The sequence below is a fragment of the Chanos chanos genome, chromosome 1 (genome assembly GCF_902362185.1).
Source record: "Chanos chanos chromosome 1, fChaCha1.1, whole genome shotgun sequence".
Taxonomy (NCBI): Eukaryota; Metazoa; Chordata; class Actinopteri; order Gonorynchiformes; family Chanidae; genus Chanos; species Chanos chanos.
In genome coordinates this window covers 9,187,900-9,206,272 of record NC_044495.1, presented here as the reverse complement: position 1 = coordinate 9,206,272, position 18,373 = coordinate 9,187,900, and the positions used below count along the sequence as shown (strand labels likewise).

Genomic DNA, 18,373 nt, shown 5'->3' with positions numbered 1-18,373 from the left:
TCCTGTCTTACCTTGAGATTTCCGCGGTCTAAGGCAGCAGTCAGGTGCTTGCGGACCTCCACTAGCTTGGGCCGGGGTCCCCTGGGGCTGCCACCTTGCTTGATGGGGTTCTCCTTCAAGTACTGCTGGAGCTTTGCCTCCCCTAACAGCAACTCCCCCAGGTCATCTGGAAGATACATTGAGTACAATGGTTACAGCATCAGCAGACACAGTCTCTGTCTCTGTCTCTCTCACTCACACACACACTTTGACTTACATTCCTGCTGTAACAAGTGAGTGCTGAATGGACACTGAAATGAGGATTTACTTATAAATGAGATTACACACATACACAAACACACACATATATGTGTGTGTGCAAAATACTGATTGCTTTATTGTAGGGAAATGGTGTTCTACACGGCAAGTACAATTAGTGCTTTTATGTTTGTCCACAAATAGAGCAATAACACAGTGGTACGAAGGCAACACTGAACTGCAAAGCATGATTAGGTTAGATTCTTTAAAATGTTATTAATTTCTAATATATGGGTGAGATTGTGATTCAGATGCCTCTTACAATTAAAGCCCCATATCAGGATGACTGAAGAGTCTCTACATTTCCATCATCATTTGATCAAACCTCTTTATCCTGGAAACAGTTTTGTTTCAGGTAAGGGATTCAAGATAAGATGTGTGAACAAAAAAACACCTGATCAGTTGCAATACATTGAACAGACCCTCTGCTATGGAGCCCTAAATGATCAAAGTTGACATGAGATATAAACAAAAGAACAGAGGTGCCTTCACTGTGTCTGCTTAGCTTTGACATGCAGGCCATGATGGCGTGATGGGGATTACGAAGGCTCTGCTGTATTTTGATACACAGAAACATACACACATTCTGGCAGAGATTAGTCCTTAAACTCCTGAACTCTCTTAACAACCGCCTTTTTGTATGGCCTTATACACACACGTGTCAGTTAATCTAATTTCTACCGTATTTACTTAAGATTCCCGCTGAACGATGCGGGTCACGTGTGCATCTACTCTTGACCTGCAACGAACGCAAAACAAATGTTGCAGTCGGGCCGGATCAGTCTGATGACGCTACACATCAGATATGCACAGGGAAACTTCACATGAACAAATTTGGACAGACAGCCGCGGGTTGAGTATATATTCTTTATGCAGTGTGAAGCAAGCAGCAAATTGATCAGACAAGGTTTCATCAATTAACGTGATGTACATCACTGAATGAAAGCACACTGATTTATCTCTCATCTGGATAAAGGTAGACAATCTGTGTGAAACGCTAAATATGCAACCTAAATCCCATTACAGCACGTAACTAGTGAGTATGATAATCCACTTAAAGGACGCACATAGTGAGTATAGGGGCTCAGTCATATCTATAATCGGCACTTGTAAACGACGAATGCAATCTAATGCCAGCTTCATAACCTTAAATCCTAACACTACAGTAACAAGTATCAAGAGTGAGCCCGTAAAAGAGCTGTCAAAAAGCTATCAAAACAGGAAATAGGAAGTGCACACGTTTGCATGGTTACAGGAGCTTCAGCTGTTCTCTAGATAAGTTACTACTCTTTCAGCGAGCGAAAGGTTTCCCTTTATGAGACATGTACAAACCCAGTGGCACCACAGTGTGAAAAAAATAAATTCAAAATACATCTTCAACCTTAATTCACAAAAGCCACGAACTCTAAAAACAGCTACAGGCCCCAAAACACTAGCTAGCTGGCTATGCTATCATGCTAGGAAACCACTGGGCTGTGGACACTGGACACGAATGCTTCTTTAAAAACGTACGTTACATACCGTTTGAAATTAGCTTGGCAGACAGCTGTCTTACGAGTTCTGGTATTTTGTCCCATTGTCCTTCTGATCGACAGCGCTCTATTTCAGTCTCTAATCGTGACCCAGACTTTCTCGCTGTCATCTTCCTCCTCCTCACCCCTCTTGCTCATTCGAGGCCAAAACACGACTGCCTGGATTCAGCTGCGGTATCCTAAACGCAATGAGGGTGAAATAGCGACGCCTAAAGGCAATTTACACTTAAAAATCCACCTTCCCAGTATGAGGGAACGTTCATAATGAATCACTAATGCGGCACCACAGTAAGTAGATAAAATATTTTGATACTTGTTGTCGCTCTCAAGAACGATTCAAAAAGAACTTCACTTATCACAAAGATCATAGCTGTATCCATTTTACATATCTTATATAACAAGTGAAATATTTCCATTTTTATAAAAACAAAACAACAATACTACTTTATTTCTCGTTGGGTGTTAACAGTCTTTATTTTTACGTCATGACGTACATACATACTTCTCATATTTCTCCCAGAGTTCACCAACAAACGCTTAGAGGATCATCTGATATACGACCATTCCCTTTTAATGTCCACTCCTACCCCACCAAAAAAACTTTCACAGAAACAAAATGGGTTTGTCCTGCTTGTCAATGTTGAAGAGAGCGAAATAATATAATAATTAACAAATATCATTTCAGTTTCATTTCATTCATGTTTTTAAAAAATTAAGAGGTAAAAAATAACATCATGACTGATGCAGGGTTGGCACAGAGGGGGGAGCCATTGTTCCATAGTGATAAAAGGCTATATACTGTAAAACAAACCAATGGGAAAAAAAGACGTGCAGAAACGGAATAAGAATCTACTACATATCAACAGGTGGGACAATTCTACTTGAGGATATCGAGAGCTTTTTTTCCTTGTTTGTTTTTTATAATAACGGCAAATAGTGATAAAAGTACACATCAGATATGTTAATATAATAGTAGGGAAAAACCACTGTGACTTTTCAGTTGAGACAATGTCAGGTTAAAAAAAAAAAAAAAAAGTCACATGTTGAAGACATCATAAGTCAAAAGCGACTTGTCGTGTAACAATGAAATCATTATGTGATAGGTATCTGTGTAGTAAGAACTACTTCTTATTCAGTCTCACAATATGTCTGTGTCACATTTAAGATCAACCAATGCTTATAATGCAGGGGACAGTTTGACTCTTGAGCCTTTTGTGAACAGCACTTATAAAGTAAACCACATTGTACAGCTTAATGAGGCAGTTATGTGAAAACCATGTAAAGAGTACCATGAACAGTCAAGCATGGTATTACACAGAATTAAACAAACAAAAAAGTTTTTTATAAAGAGAACAAAAAAAAAATAATCACATATTATATTACATAATTGTCACCTTTCTTGCCACAGTAACTGAATTTATGAATGGCACAGCATCCAACATACAGGCAGCAAACATGGTCATTTAACTTGCGCATCCTAGCACACACAGACTTCAAATGACTCATATTTCACAAAGATGTCAAATGTCAAAGTGGTCTGTTCTTTCGAAACCAATGTACAGTCTTTTGGAAGCGTATGATATTTTACGCGTAGTAGCACTTTTCAAACTTTTACAAAAGTTGGAAAAAAAGGTGGCCTTAGGAGTGTTTTATGGTGTATTTCCCCTTCTGAAGTTGAGAGATGTACAGTTTTGATTTGGTGCCATCGTTTCGTTTGAACCACACCTCGTCATGGTTAATTGTAGTAATTATGGCACTATGGAAGAAGAAGAGGGTAAGTTTGAGTTAGATTCAAAAAGGCTGAACCAAGAGAGGCAAAGAAGCAATGTTAAATGGACTACCTACAACACCTTTATCCTGCACCATCACCTCACCTTGTTGGATACTCATCCTTCTTGTCAATACATATGGTTTGTCCACGACTGTACCATTCACCGTCGTAAAACAACCGACCATCTTCTGAGCGTGCGTTGTGCTGATGCTTCTCGCTTTTGGAGGTGGGAACTGTCGGAATGAAAACACACATCCAAATATTCAAATTTAACTGCATTAACTGCAACACTGTGAATAAAATAAAGAGTTTATACAAATATAAAATATGTCCTGATGTACATATCTAACATCTGTAAAGTTCCAACATGTTCTGAATTCCTAAGTTTTACTTCAGAGTAATTATTATGTCTGCACAGTTTAATGTCCTGATGCCTTGGGACTGTACAATGAAGTGGTGCTTTGTGCTCTCACCGTCCGTCTTGACTCGGTGAGGTCCTAAGGTGGCCATGGCCTAAAAAATATTAATGCAATAATGAATATTCATAGACCGAACAAAACAATGCAACACGTTCATTTCTTACATGAAAGGAGATAAATCCTTAAATCTACTAAACAGCAGCCTTAAAAAGAAGAGAAATTTCTAACCTTTCTAATGGCTGTCCAGTCCTCCAGTATATCCAAGTCTTGCAGCATATACACAATATATGGCCGTGAGCATGTTAAGAAATCGATACTTCAAAACAGATTCCTTTTTTTAACGAGACATCTAACATCAGCAGTCTATGGACCAATCTCATAAATTGCTCATAAAGGATATCTGACACAACAACAGGCTTTTTCTTCTTGTCTGGACTGAAGGGATCTTTCTTTTTGTTCTTTCTTGACTGGAGCTCATCGTTCCATAATTCTGAACAGAGAAAAGGGAGGTAAGAAATGGAACAACCTCAGTAAATGTTCCCAAACTTGTGTACACCAAGAGAAACGCCTCAGTCCGTGGCCTTGTCCATGGTAAAATGTGGAGAGTCTTTGATACCTGAGGTAATATCAATACTATGGCGATCCTCTTCCAAGCGTCTAATCTTCTCCTCCAGTTCACTTTGTACTGTATCAAACAGGAGCAGCTTTTCACTCTAGATAAAGTATTAACAAGAGAAGAGACACCAATTAGAAAAGAAAGGTATTCAATTTTAACAAATGCTTGGAATTTTTGCCCAAATAAAGATACTTACTTCCCAGTGCTGGAAAGCAGCTTGTGTCTCACACTCATATTTGTTCTTCACTGAGACCAAACAAAGCTCCCGGTAGATTCCTATTTAGAGTCATTCATTTTATTATGAGAATAAAAAAAAACTTTATTAATTTGCATCATCAGTTGTGTGTGGTCAAAACGTATTGAAAGCGCAATGACTCTCAATTAAAGCATTATTGTACCATGAACATCTATAATCAGTCTAAATAGCGCTCACCTGCTACCTTGGTTCTTATTTGCATGTTTTCCTGCAGGTTTGCAAGAGGCTCTAGGTATTCAGGAGCCTTTCCTGACATCACCTCTTGGAGCTTAGCTTCCACTTGACTCAACCTCTCCTTATACAGTCTGGATGACACAGGGTTACGACGAGTTACTTAGTTAGCAATATATGTTTCTGGATACATTGAGTAAACTGGGTAAATATGCAATGATTAAGCTGTGGAATAGTTAAACACAGGAAAATCACGCACTGGTCTTTGAGATCCGTGAACTGTTTTTCTAGATTGGTCATTTCATCGAGACACTCCATTCGTCTCCTTTCGCAGTCTTCATCGTCCATTTCTACGTTTGAAAAGAAAGTGATACTGTGGTACCTCTGGCCATTTTTCAGAATCGCTTCTCTCAAAAATTAATGTCAAAAGAGTGAATAAGGAACTCGATGACAGCACCACTATTGACATTTCTGTTGATGATAACATAAGCTAGCGGTTGGCAAATATACATAGCTCGGTTAAGCGGGCGATGTATAATCATATTTAAGGTAACTGTTGAATGACACAATCTCAGAACAAGCAAGTTAAAAATGGTCTAACTCGGTCCAGTGTAACCGGTCCCTCACCAGAACTTTCTCCATCTTCTGAAACGGATGAGCTTTCAGTGTCCTCTTCGTCTGTGCTGCTGCCCTCCTGCTCCGGATAATCAACCTCCATTTCCTCGTGGTTGCTTTCTTTCTTTTCTCGAGAATGCACTGGCATTGCGACTAAAAGAACAAGCTCAACCCTAGTTTTCTGGGCAAAACCCCCCCAAATATTTCTCCGAGATATTTTTCTGCTAGGTGTACACCTACCCTAGCTAAGATTAATCACTAAGCTAACGTGAATAACTAAATATCATCACGGAAAGCTATATAACTGTAAAAATGAATAAAATCGAATTTTCCTCTGCTTAACATATTATAATACAATGTGTCTTTATAACTATCAATAGCTGATTCCGGCAAGTGTTGTCATATTAAAAGGTACAGATGCTTTCTTTTGTCAATTGCTTTGCTAGTTGGCTACTAGCTAATAATCATGCAGGGACAGTGGCTGGCGCGGAATGTGCGCCCATACTGTGCTCTGGAAATTGTAGTTTAATTTTTCCAACCGTGCCCGTCAAAACGGACAATTATTGTGGTTAGAGACTACATTTCCCAGGCTTTACCCCTGCAAAGAGCATCGTGTTTACAATCCTAGGGAGTGTAATTCTAGACTGTACAGATCAACCGACGATGCAGAGATGCTTGAGCGTTACTTTCGGGAGTTAGCGTTATCTATGGGTTACGAACGAATAATACGATAATCTATTGTATTTCATGCTAAATGAGACAACTATAGCACAGCTATTCCAGATATTGCAGAGAATAATTTCCATGCTTTAGCGCGCAACTAAAAGCCACACGCTCTGAAATTTAATTTATGAGAACACATTATGACAACATCCAAGAGAAACACATACATAGTGAAACCACATTCTCCCCTTTCCTCTCTTTTGAACAATTTGAAGTCGATTCTCATCGGATTAGCCTTACATCCTTGTCAACACATACATTAAAAAGTTAGTCTCAATTAACTACAAGTGTTTGTGACACTGCTGCGTTGAATTGCTCTGACATCTTTTAACTTGTTTTTCATATCCTGGACTCCGCCATGTTTTGAGATTTATTCCGTTCCGAGGAGAGGTGTGTTGAGTGTTGTGCGGAGAAGGTGGTAAAATTGGCATTTTTATTAGTTCCCCTGCACAATGCACGCCTCGTTGCAAGCCTTATCTATTTATTTTCATTTGCCAACGTCCAGCGGGCCGTGAATTTGCAGAATCTCAATGTTGACGGACACAGATCTCTTCTAGTTAGCCATCTTTTGAAGATTAGCTGGGCTTTCTCCCTCCTCAAAATTCTTTCCCCTCGGAATGTTCTCTAAAAAGCCTCATGGCGACGTCAAGAAATCGACACAGAAAGTGTTGGATCCAAAAAAGGATGTGCTGACACGCCTGAAACATCTGCGAATAGTTATCGGTGGGTCATACAACTGTTTTTGGTTTCATAGTAAAAGCTAACACAAAGCTAGCCTGTTAGCCAGTAAAGAGGAGAATTAACATCCACCAACAAGCTCTCGAGTTCACCTGCGTTTCCTTGTTGCAAATAGGGAAATTTAACTCCCGTGACTGATAAGAAAAATGCGATTATAGCGGTTGCTGAATTAGAGCCTGTTGTGTAATAAATTGCTATCTTATTTTTATTTTTTTATTGTAGTTTTCCCTCTTTTGCCAGGGGTTTCATTGTGTTTTGTCAATCTCAGCAGTGCATACAAGCTGTCAGTGTGTATTTACATAATGCAGTGCTCTAAGGTCTGTATTTGCAAACTGTCATTTTCTCTCGCTCTTCCTTTTACACTATAGACATCTTATGATTACTTAGTTACTTACTTAGAGAAACTAGTTGTTCGTTTTCATCCTTAACGCAGCTCGGACAATGCAATTAGGGTGCACGGCTGTAGTTGCCTGCGTTACAAGTCTAAAGGATTCTGTTGAGTAAAATCTTAAGCTTTGTCATAAATTCCGTTTGCATTCGTTTTGACATCTGGACGCAGTATACAGTTTTTCATCACAGTTTTATGAAAGCGTTTAGCCATATGACATCTGAACATTGTGGATAGTTTTTGTTTATCGCAATCGTATGAAAGCATATATAATGTGTACTGCAAAATTGTTTTACAGAGTACCTCGTATGCTCTTTTTAAACATCACTTTTCGTGACATTTACTTTGTATACAGCACAAAAGTCACCCATCAAGTTTCTTATTTTGTGAGACAAGACAAGGTAAAAGATGCGTCATTTCTTCTGTGAGAAAGGAAGTCATTAGGTAGAGTTGTGTTTTGGAGTAGGGGAGGAAATAGGAGGATGGGCTTGGTTCTTGAGGACTGGGCGGAATGTCAGTGAACAACAGAAATAAACCAGTGCTTCCTTTGGGATTGGTTTGGAAAGCCAGCGAAGGAGAATGTCTTTCAGGCCTTTTCCCAAAGGACCGGCAACGTTTTGGATTTGAAACTGCGCAGACATCCTTGTTAATGTGTTACAAGAGTGTGTGCGTTATAAAGTACACCAAAACTGTTTGTCGTTTTTGGAAGACCGAAGGTGTGTTTATATCTTTTCGAGTCGTGGCGTCACAGATGAAAGTCTTAAACTGTGTCCGGAGGTTGAACAATTGTTGCCCAGTCACACAAACCCATTTCCTCTATTATGCTCAGTTCTGTTGCCAAGTTTCCTGTCTCAGTTGTGTTAAAGCCATTGGTCTTTGACATTACTTTAACTGTGAATGTTTAGCTGACTAACAGATTAAGATGTTGGCTACTCGTTAAAAGAATAGCCTCAACTTGGCTTTATAATCACTTAGGGTTTTGGTGTGTTACATAACTCAGAGGACTGAATCAGAGTTCATCCTCTTGTTTTAGAACTATTAATCTGTTGTCAGTACAAATATTTCAGAACCTTTTAAGAACCGTGGTATGGTTCGCCTGACAAACGGTACATTAGCCTGTAAAGAAACAGGCTGCGTTACTGAACCCTTTGTGACACATCAAACTTTTTCAGTGCCGTGAAGTTGTCGTGGTCGGTTTCAGCGCTGCGTACGGGGTAGAGCTTAAAGTTGCCAAGGACACAGGAGGGGGAAGTGCACTGAGTGGACAGAGGGAGTGGTTGTGCCCGACTCTCACCATACAGAGGAATCCCTTAGGAATCACACAGTCAATTCTGATGGGTGTGGAGCACTGTTGTCGCCTCTGACTACATCACTGACTCAGTATCGCCAATAGAAAAGACTGTTGGCAACTTGGACAGAACTGGAGCCTGGACCATGTCAGTGTGATGCCATTTCTGGTTGTAGTGGATCCTATTAGAAATCCTTGCATCAGCTCTCTTGAAAGCATTTCATCATCATGCATACGGTTTATTGCATTTAAAATTACATATGCGGTCAGAGGCCTTCCTTTTTTTGGTTTAGGCCAGCCGTCAAACGGGCACTCAGCAGAGTGGGTGCTGTGTTTACAAGTCTTACTCAAAGCCCATTAGATTTTGATTGCCTTTAACGTCCGTTTCTAAAGAACAAAAAATGGATCAGGTTAAATATGGGGCCACAATTTCCTTTCCAAATAGCCTGCATTAAGTTTGCTTATTTATTTGTTCCTTATTAAGAACAAATAAATAAGTATGCTTTGGATGAAAGCAATTCAGTATAAACAAGGCATTAGCTTTGAGTGTTGTTCGATGTATTATCTCTCTCTATCTCCGGGTTCTATTTTAGAAGAGAAATATTTCTGCTTGGCAATGCAGAACTGTCTGTCAGTTTTCTTTCCCCCTCCCTTCAGCTATTGTGTCAGGCTAAAGTTTGGATGCAGACAAGTCTCCTGGGCTCCAATAGCTCTGGTTCCCTTTATAGTATCAGTATTGCTCTGTAACTTTGGATGACAACCAGCGCACAGAAAGAACTTTTGGAAATGACCGAGTTTACCGTGAGCTTTCGATATAGAGGAACCTGTCTGACAAGTGCGGCTCTGTGCTTTATCAGTCAGATTGATGCCCACAGTGTTTATCAGCGTGTGCTCTCGTCAGAGTCTGCGTCAGATCTGGTTCTCCGTCCCTGCCTGACTGCGTGCAGAACGCAGAACAGCGGAGTAGTGGAAGAGCGAGGGCTGCCACAGGGACGGGGCTGTCGTGACCGATCGAACTCGCCAGACTTCAGTAATCAAGTTAAAGGCAGGAAGACCATCACAGGCGGCGCTGTGATGTCGAAGCTTAGGGAAATGCAAAAAAAAAATATTGACTCGCGTTTCTTGGCCGCGGGTCATGAAAGCTCTCCCGTCAGTCCAGAGGGACGAGAGAACGACTCTGAGCGTGCTCAGAAAGAGCACTTCTGGCCCTGTCTTTACACATATGTGTGAGTGGGTGAGACAGAGAGGCAGACAGAGGGCGAGCGTATTGCATATTGAGCTTGGAGACATAACAGATTATAAACAGGATGCTCAACACCATGCTTCCCCCTCTTTATTCATTCTGCTGCAGAGAGCTGTGCTCTGGCCTCCTCATCAGACTTTTTTTTGTTCTTCCTCATTTCCTCCCTCCCTCTCTATCTTCCGTCTCACTGATCCTCTCTCACATCCATCTGTGCATGTCTCTTATGGTAACCTTCCTCCGACCACGTGTAGAAAGCGCGCGTGAAAGAGGCTATGTTACTCTTCAGCTACTCTCTAACGAGTCCCTTGCTCGGCTGCAAACGAAACGCAAAGAGAGTTAAAGCGTCAAGGTTAACGCAACATCGCCTGATTCGGGGGACGGGCACCTCCTGGCTCCACTTATTAGCACCCTGCCTGTCACATGATGACTTGATTAGAGACCCCGCGGAGACACTTGACACTCCTGGCTACGCAGCTCCACGCGCTTAAGGTCATCGCCCCGTCGCGACTGTAAGCAAGGGCGAGAGGGACGTGTTTAAATACAGCTGATATAGCGATGAAAGGTTCTCCCTCACTCGCTGTGCACTCACGGTATTGGAATAGGTAAGAGCGGTTCCGTCTCTCGCGGCTGGGCCGGTTTTGCTCTCTGGAGCTCTAACACAGTGTTGCTGGAGGCCAGCGCTCATGTACACTCTGCTCTCGTCATAATTGTTTTAGCTTCGCTCGCACACATCTGATCCAGCTCTCGATAATTAGATGATCATTTGAATATGGCCTGACAGTCTGTGCCTGATACACAAAAAAGTGCAAACACTGGTTGCCAGGTAACCCGGACTTTTAACAACGGGGTGAAGAAAGGGCTGTTTCAAAAGAAGCCACCAAACATTCTCAATCCATTTTGTGAAATCAATTAGATTTTTTTTTTTTTTTGGAACATGTGATACAATAGATGAAAAAATAAAACGATTTTGAGCAGAACAGGCAAATACAAGCAAAGTCAGAGGTGTAGACGTAATCAGTCACGGTCGTTTCCAGCAGAGCAGGAATACTCGCTCTGTTCTGTTTCTTTTACGTTGACCGGTACTAAGGGCGTTTTCATTTACACTGGGATAAGGCATTGCTTGTTAAATAGTCTGAGAATGCCAGTTTTTAAATACTTCATCATCTTTATCCACTGACCTAATCTGTTCTGTCTCTCTTCCCCCCCCTTACAGAAAATGCTGAGCCTGCTGATCTCAAACACTTCTTTGACCAGAACTACTCCCATATCTACTATGTCTTTTTTGAGAACTTTGTCAGCATTGAGGTCAATCTGAAACAGAAAGGTAGGTAAGACTTAGTCAGGTCTCTCTCATTGGCTCTCTGGTCATTTTTATGACGTTGGGTGTGTGTGTGTGTGTGTGTGTGTGAGTGTAGTCGTGTGTTTGAAACGTTTGCCTCGTAGTCCTCGTAGATGGGAAATAATCTCACGTTTTCTGTTTGCTCTCATAGCATCACCCTTTGGTAATGTTTGATTTTTTATTGTGTGGTTTTTAACTGAGCTGTAAACCACAGTATGAATGAATTGATCATACAGTAACCCATTTGGTTAGTTAATCCTCCATCTCACAAAAACAAACATGCACGCGCGCACGCGCACACACACACACACACACACTTATACAGGGTTATGGTTCACAGAGAAATTGCATATAATGTTTATTGCAGGAGGTAATTATGCACTGAATATCGTGATGGCACTTCATTACACGCGCCTTCCGAAACTAACTTCAGAGTTTCCTGAATGCACTATCTGCATCCACGTTGATGCACTCATTGTAAGTCGCTTTGGTAAAAAGCGTCTGCCAAATAACTAAATTGTAACTTGTATTTTTTTCCCAAACAAACAGGCTTTCTTTAAAAAAAGAAAAAGACGTTTTAAGCCTGGCTAGTCATTCTTCATTTCGGGAATACGCAGCTTTGTCACCTTAGCCTCATCTGCAGTTCTTCTGTCGTCGTCTTGGCCTAGTTTTAACGCGTTTGTCAACACGCGTGTTTGGAAGACACTCAAAGCCTTTGCGACCGTTACTCATTTTTTTTTTTTTTCTATTTGTACCTAAAACAGTTAAAGGCTTAATCTTTTGTTTTGTTAAAGCATACAGTGCAGTTCATACAGTGAGAGTCTTATGAACAACAAGTCTCACACAATGACCCCAAATGACTTTATGACTTTTCACCGTTAGGTCACAAATCACAAAGGGAAGAACTGGACTCCATTCTGTTCATATTTGAGGTGAGAAATCACTTTCCATCATGTTGGTCCACACACACACACACACACACACACACACACACACCCTTACACACAAGGTTTGTCCCGCTGCAGGACACCAAACATGACTTCTCTGGCATGTGAACCTCTCAGATAAGGAAGTTTAACTTCAAAAGGGCCAAAGCGTCTCAGAAAACGAGTGTGCACATGTGTAAGGGTATTGGTGTTTCGTGAAAGAGTACCTTTGGCTCATGCCATGGAATCTTAAAATGAAAATTGTAAGTAACTGAATTGAATTAAGACTGTCAAATGTTTTTAATCTCCTGTACCGGGAATAACAGTGACCTCATGTTGTGGTCAGACACATACCGGATTAATCTGTCTCTCTTCAGTTGCCCAAAACAGGTCTTTCCCACCTTACCCATATATAGTCAGATTACAGGTTCAGTTTCTTTTGTGTGCCATTCATAATGACATTTTGAATACACAATGCCTGGACATGTTAGGACTAGCCCAAGAAAGGAAAGAACTTCCAACAAAAAACACATATGATGTAAAGCAATTGTCATTATCAGATTTCATAACGTGCTATGCTGGGAGGGGGGGAGGGGGCGGGGTGTTTAATAAGAATGTTCCAGAATCTTGTACCTTTTAAAACTGAGAGTGGGTTCACACCGGCATTACACATAGTGGAAAAACAGAGTTATGAAACACTGGAAATCAACATGTTTTCTCATGAGCTCTCTCATGTTTAATGCGCCTTTTTTCGGAGTTAGTATCTCGGCAAGAGAGAAAAAAATGTTCCCCTCTCACATGTTTACCTCCTGACATGAGAGTGCAATTGGAATCCACAAGTAGATATCCTTGAGAGAGTCTACTCATTCAATATTTAGAGTCAGCTGTAACGGAAAAAAAAAAAAATGTACATTTTTCATCCTTAGTGACAAAGGGTACTTGAAATTTGTTATTTTTCCCCAATAATACATCATTTCTTCAGAATGTTGCTTGCAGTTTACAGTTCAACAGAAAAGTAATGTTTTGTTTACAGAAAATCTTACAACTGCTGCCTGAGCGAATACAGGGACGATGGCAGTTCCACAGCATTGGTAAATCTTCATGTGTTTACGTACACTGTCATCTGTTTTTGGCTCTCTCTGTGTGTGCGTGTGTACGTGTGTGTGTGTGTGTGTGTGTGTGCGTGCGCGTGCGTGCGTGTGCGCGTGTGCGTGTTTGCGTGTGTATATGTGTGTATGAGAGAGACTAGGGGGAAGACTCTGGGATTTTATGTCAGTCATAACTCATTGCATTTACTCTTTGAATAAATACTCAGACATTTAAGTGGAAATGTAGATGTTTAGATGTAGCATATATCAAACTCTGCTATCTAACCATCCCAAACATCCCCGAACGCATTCAAGTGAATTCAACGGTGGTCTCTCCTTTTCCACTGCACCGAGGTCTGCTTGCAGTCGGATACACAGATCACCAAGATTAACTCAGAGAATGCCAAGGACCTGGTGCAAAGGCTAACCTGGCTCTGACCGAGAACTCTGACATGCCATGTGTTATTGTTTTTGTGTGTGTGTATGTGTGTGTGTGTGTGTATGTTTGAGAGCACTGCTCTTAAATATCTAAAATACTTTGTGATGTTTCTTTACAGGGCTTATCTTGAAAAAACTGCTGCACACTGGGAACTCTTTAAAGGTATGTGTGATCATCTCAAAGATAAGTCAGTGACATTTCCTATAACGTGTCCCGCTTGTTTGTCTTCTTATGACACGTGATGTCATTCGGTTTATTCGGTTTGCGTTTTGTGCGCGTGTTTACATTTTTGATCAGTGATACATTTTTGTCTTTCGAGTTCGTGGAAAAGCCGTGTTTGGTTGTGTTGTTTGTAGATTCGGAGGGAGGGAGTGCGTCTGTTCCTGCTTTGGATGCAGGCGCTCCAGACCAACGCTCTTCGGGAACAGCTGTGGATTTTCGCCTGCCTCATTCCCGGGTTCCCAGCGCCCCAGTCTGAATTCGGCCCCCGCACCTTAGACAACCTTATCAGCCCTCCGCTCAGTCTACAGGAAAGTTAGTATCAAAGCTTTCTCTCTCTTTTCTCATCTCTTCTTCTTTTTTTTTTTTTTTTGCTTCTACCTCAAATGCCGCTATGGCCTTCCAGTGCATGAAAGTCGACCCCTGACGTTCAGACATTTCCACCCTGTTTTAGCCATTTCTGTCTTGTTTAAGTGTGGTCGTGCGTAGTGTGATAAGAAGGGATTGATTAACTTTCTGTTCTCCATCCTCTGTATCGCTCTCCCATAGCTCAAGTCACTCCGGAGGAAATCAGCCCCTTAGTGCCTCCACAGTCAGGAGATAAAGCCCAGGAGGATCTCACAGGCTACTTTCTCGAGGCTCTTCTGAAATATATGGTAAACCAGGTACTCTTTGCTTTCTACTAACACTGCTTACGCACCTGGCCTGGACCCCCCCTCACTCATGTGTTCACCACCTGTCAGCGCAAGCTTACACAAGCCTGCTCTCGGAGCTTACCGGGCTGATATCGGGACAGATCCTGACACGGAGAAGCAGACGTTTTTTCTTTTGATTGACGGGGCAGAAGCGCCGCTTGTGCCGTGGGTTCCGCCTGCTCGCGCAGCTGCTCAGCGTCCCGCTCCTCACTCTCACAGCGCCCGACCGGCGTTTGGCTCCCCCCCCCCCCCCCCCCCCCCCGCGTTCCCCTGCCTGCGCACCTCCTCGCAAAAGCGCTAAACGCTGCCTGACCCCGGTGATGGATGCGATGCTTCTTAGATGATAAGAGAGAGAGAGAGAGAGAAAGAGCTGGTTCGTAGTTGGGTCTCTGCGAGAATACATTTGTTGTTGTGTGTCTTTACAGGCCAAAAGTTTGGAGTGGAAGTGCAAGGAGAACCATGAAAAGGGCTTTGCCTTTCTGTTCGGCAACTTCAAAAAGTACTACCTTCCCCATATCTTTCCCAACTTCTCCAAGGAGACCAGCTTGTACAATCCCATTCTCGGTAAGGATACAGTAACAGTAACTTTGGACGCGGACGTGGGACTTTGCCAACTGACTTTTTTCTCTCTCTTTTTTTTTTGTTGGGTTTTTTTTTTTTTTTTTTGTGGTTGTGTGTGTCAGATGTTCCCCCTATGAGACCAAAGCCTTACTACACTGTTGTGAAAAGAGACCCAGAGACCAATGAAGCCGTTTACTGCACTAAGGAGAACTTCCTCAACGCTAGGGTCATATTTATCCGCTGGCTGGTGTCCTTTTGGCTAGAGCCCAGATCTAACACAGGAACGCACATCCCTGGGGTGGAAGGAGAGAATGTGCCAAAGAACATTCAGGTAAAGTATCACAGATTTAGGTCGTACTGTGAGTGAGTATGGCCAATATTGTTGTATCGGTGTAACCGACGTGTTTGACCTCGGTAGACGCGTCAGCACGATTGGTTGACTTTTTTATTAGGAAGTGGGCAAACTGAAACACAGGGCAAACCACACGCTCACGCTAAAGCCGGCCACACAGCAAACAGCAGCAGTTACACTAAGGCTTACACAAAGGCGGAACATGTGAGATAAGATGAACTCACAGCTGTTGCAGTGACCGCGATGGGGACATTTAAGAAAGCACTATGAAAGCACAGCTCTGTGCAGCAACAGTGCTGCCTGTGCTAGAGTTTTAGAAAGTCCTCCAAAAGTACACACAAAACTGCAGTTTCCGAACCGTTTTACAAAGCTGTGAGGCAATAAATACACGTGGACGCTCATGTGGAGTTATCGCATGCAGATCTGTCAGGACACGCCTGTATGATTGTGTCTGGTAGCGCACGCACACACACACACACACACACACACACACACACTGAGAGAGACCATCATGTTGGGTGTGTTTTCAGAAAGCGGCGGCAGGCCTGGCTGCCCGGGCGGAGGACGTCGGGCCGCGACCCGACGGCCTGGACGGGGGAGGAGGTGCGGAGCAGGAGCAGTCCCACTCCAACACCAGCACGCTGACGGAGAGAGAACCCAGCTCCTCCAGCCTCTGCAGCATGGACGAGGAGCACCTCACAGACATCGAAGTGGTCCGCCGGGTCCTCTGCTCCTCCAGAACCAACGTCAACTTCATCACCGAGATCTTCCGCCAGGTACTCGCACGGACGAAAAACGAGTCAGCCTGAGAGAAACAGAACTTTAGTGTAACAGTCATACCAAATACAATGCAAGAGGGAACTTAGTGGGAGGAAGTATCTTTAATAGTTTGTTAAACAGGGCTATTGTATGTATACAAGACTACCTTGTGCATAGAAAGTAAGTGTGTGTGTGTGTGTGTGTGCAGGCCTTCCTGTTGCCCATGTGTGAGGCTGCAGCCATGCGTAAGGTGGTGCGTGTGTATCAGGAGTGGATCTCTCAGGAGGACAAGCCTGTGTTCATGAGAGAGCCAGAGGAGGACAGATACTCAGGCCAGCAGGATTCCACACACCAACACGGTCCTGAGAAAGATGAGGAGGTGAGGGCTGGAAAGAGGTTCTCACATCCATTTTCGGCATGGTGCAAGAAATATAGGGGAAAACAAAAAAAGCAAAAACATATCCCTCTGGAAAAAAGTAAATGAGTAGCAGAGAGCTAGCGATGGTTAGTCGTCTACACCATAGTCTGTTTTTTTGCCATTTAGTTGAGACTTGATCAAATGAAAGATAACTTCACTACTTTTCATAACGGAATGAAATTAGGTTTAAGTTAAATCATAGCACCTTAAGATAAACAAAACCCGTGCATTATATTACATAGCGTACTGCTAACGGACCAGTGGAGTGAGGTTTGACAGTTGCTGTACTGTGTGTAGGAGAGAGGTCTGAAGGTGTCCGGTCACAGCAGAAAGCCCAGCTGGAACAGAAGCTGTCAGGGGAATGACAGTGAGCTGCTGGAGAACAGCGTGCATGCGGGTGTCCAGGCAACACTCCAGGTACCTTTTAAGCCCTTCCTCACCCCACTTCACACACTTTAAACACTTTACACACCCCATTTACAGGGACAAAGCTTGACTTAGCCTGCATCTTACGCAACATTCGCCATTTAACTGAATGCCTCTCTCTTTCTCTCTCTCTCTCTCTCTCTCTCTCTCTCTCCCTCTCTCCCTCTCTGTAGGTTTTCATCACCAACTCCGCTAATGTGTTCTTGCTGGAGCCGGCCAACGAGCTGAAGATCCTTCTGGAAGAACATGTGGACATGTGCAAACGCGTCCTCAACATCTACCGCAGTCTGGTCATGCACGAGACCATGAACCAGAAGACCTGGTACAACCCTACACATATTACTGACATGCTTGATCTGATAGTCCAGTCATTGGACTGCAAGTCACTGTTGACGAGCATTCCCTCTTAAAAATCCTTTTAAGTCCTCGATTTGCTTTTGAGAGATCCAGCTTGGAGAATACTTGAGTGAGACCAGTCTGTTGTGCAGCGGGACATTTGTGTTAGTGGTCATGGTTTGTTGCACAAGCCTTCCTCTGAAGATTTGTTCTGCATTAGCTTCTTCTTGTATATCATAAACACAGTCCCAGAAGGGGAAAATCCTAGAATATCGTGTGTGATCTGTGTTGATTATGTACCGTAGTAATTATTGAGTCTTTTTAGATTAATATGTTAATATCTGTTTTATGTTCAGTTATAAGCTGATATATGTCCAAATCTACAGCTCCTTTTTGAACATAAGTGTATGTGACATCCGTGTGTCTTTTTCTGCATTGCGCTTTGTGTGGGTATGAATTTGTGTGCATTGTCTAATTAGAAATCACACCCTTTTACGAAAAGAGCACCCACTGTCTCTCTCTGACTTATCATGTGTTTTTGATGTTGTAGGGAGCAGATCTTACTGGTGTTACTGAGGGTTACAGAGTGTGTAATGAAGAGGCCTCCTTCAATCATGCCTCACGGGAAGAAAAGTAGCACTCTCTCTGGTCGACTGGCGGGAGCAATATTTCAGGTCTTTACCACCGCATGGCCTTGAACTCATTTCATTTTCACATTCATACTCTGATCCCTCTCGTTTTCATACGGTCTTATTTGT

General features: G+C 42.5%; 3 protein-coding genes across 3 annotated transcripts in view; 1 reads left to right on the top strand and 2 right to left on the bottom strand.

The window, feature by feature from the left end:
* Positions 1–1,939, bottom strand: part of ttc7b (tetratricopeptide repeat domain 7B) — a 32,806-nt gene extending 30,867 nt beyond the window's left edge. Inside the window, exons 1-2 of the mRNA XM_030776485.1 lie at positions 1,819–1,939; positions 12–166 (exon numbers count right to left, since the gene is read on the bottom strand). Coding sequence (XP_030632345.1) covers positions 12–166; positions 1,819–1,939 — 276 coding nt within the window. The remainder of the gene's footprint in view (positions 1–11; positions 167–1,818) is intronic.
* A 1,318-nt stretch (positions 1,940–3,257) lies between these two features.
* On the bottom strand, positions 3,258–5,898 carry brms1la (BRMS1 like transcriptional repressor a). The gene is made up of 10 exons (XM_030782960.1): positions 5,690–5,898; positions 5,322–5,412; positions 5,069–5,196; positions 4,832–4,911; positions 4,636–4,732; positions 4,420–4,509; positions 4,248–4,312; positions 4,074–4,113; positions 3,704–3,833; positions 3,258–3,585 (listed from the first exon to the last, which is right to left on the bottom strand). Exons 1-10 carry the CDS (start codon positions 5,823–5,825, stop codon positions 3,468–3,470), a joined length of 975 nt encoding a protein of 324 aa, XP_030638820.1. The 5' UTR covers positions 5,826–5,898; the 3' UTR covers positions 3,258–3,467.
* Positions 5,899–6,826: 928 nt separating this feature from the next.
* The window catches only part of ralgapa1 (Ral GTPase activating protein catalytic subunit alpha 1), a 54,629-nt gene continuing 43,082 nt past the window's right edge, over positions 6,827–18,373 (top strand). Inside the window, exons 1-14 of the mRNA XM_030770573.1 lie at positions 6,827–7,123; positions 11,271–11,381; positions 12,279–12,328; positions 13,356–13,413; positions 13,968–14,011; positions 14,206–14,383; positions 14,618–14,733; positions 15,189–15,327; positions 15,447–15,655; positions 16,207–16,452; positions 16,644–16,814; positions 17,151–17,270; positions 17,453–17,601; positions 18,166–18,289. Of these exons, the coding sequence (XP_030626433.1) occupies positions 7,018–7,123; positions 11,271–11,381; positions 12,279–12,328; positions 13,356–13,413; positions 13,968–14,011; positions 14,206–14,383; positions 14,618–14,733; positions 15,189–15,327; positions 15,447–15,655; positions 16,207–16,452; positions 16,644–16,814; positions 17,151–17,270; positions 17,453–17,601; positions 18,166–18,289 (1,821 nt within the window). The 5' untranslated portion in view covers positions 6,827–7,017. The remainder of the gene's footprint in view (positions 7,124–11,270; positions 11,382–12,278; positions 12,329–13,355; positions 13,414–13,967; positions 14,012–14,205; positions 14,384–14,617; positions 14,734–15,188; positions 15,328–15,446; positions 15,656–16,206; positions 16,453–16,643; positions 16,815–17,150; positions 17,271–17,452; positions 17,602–18,165; positions 18,290–18,373) is intronic.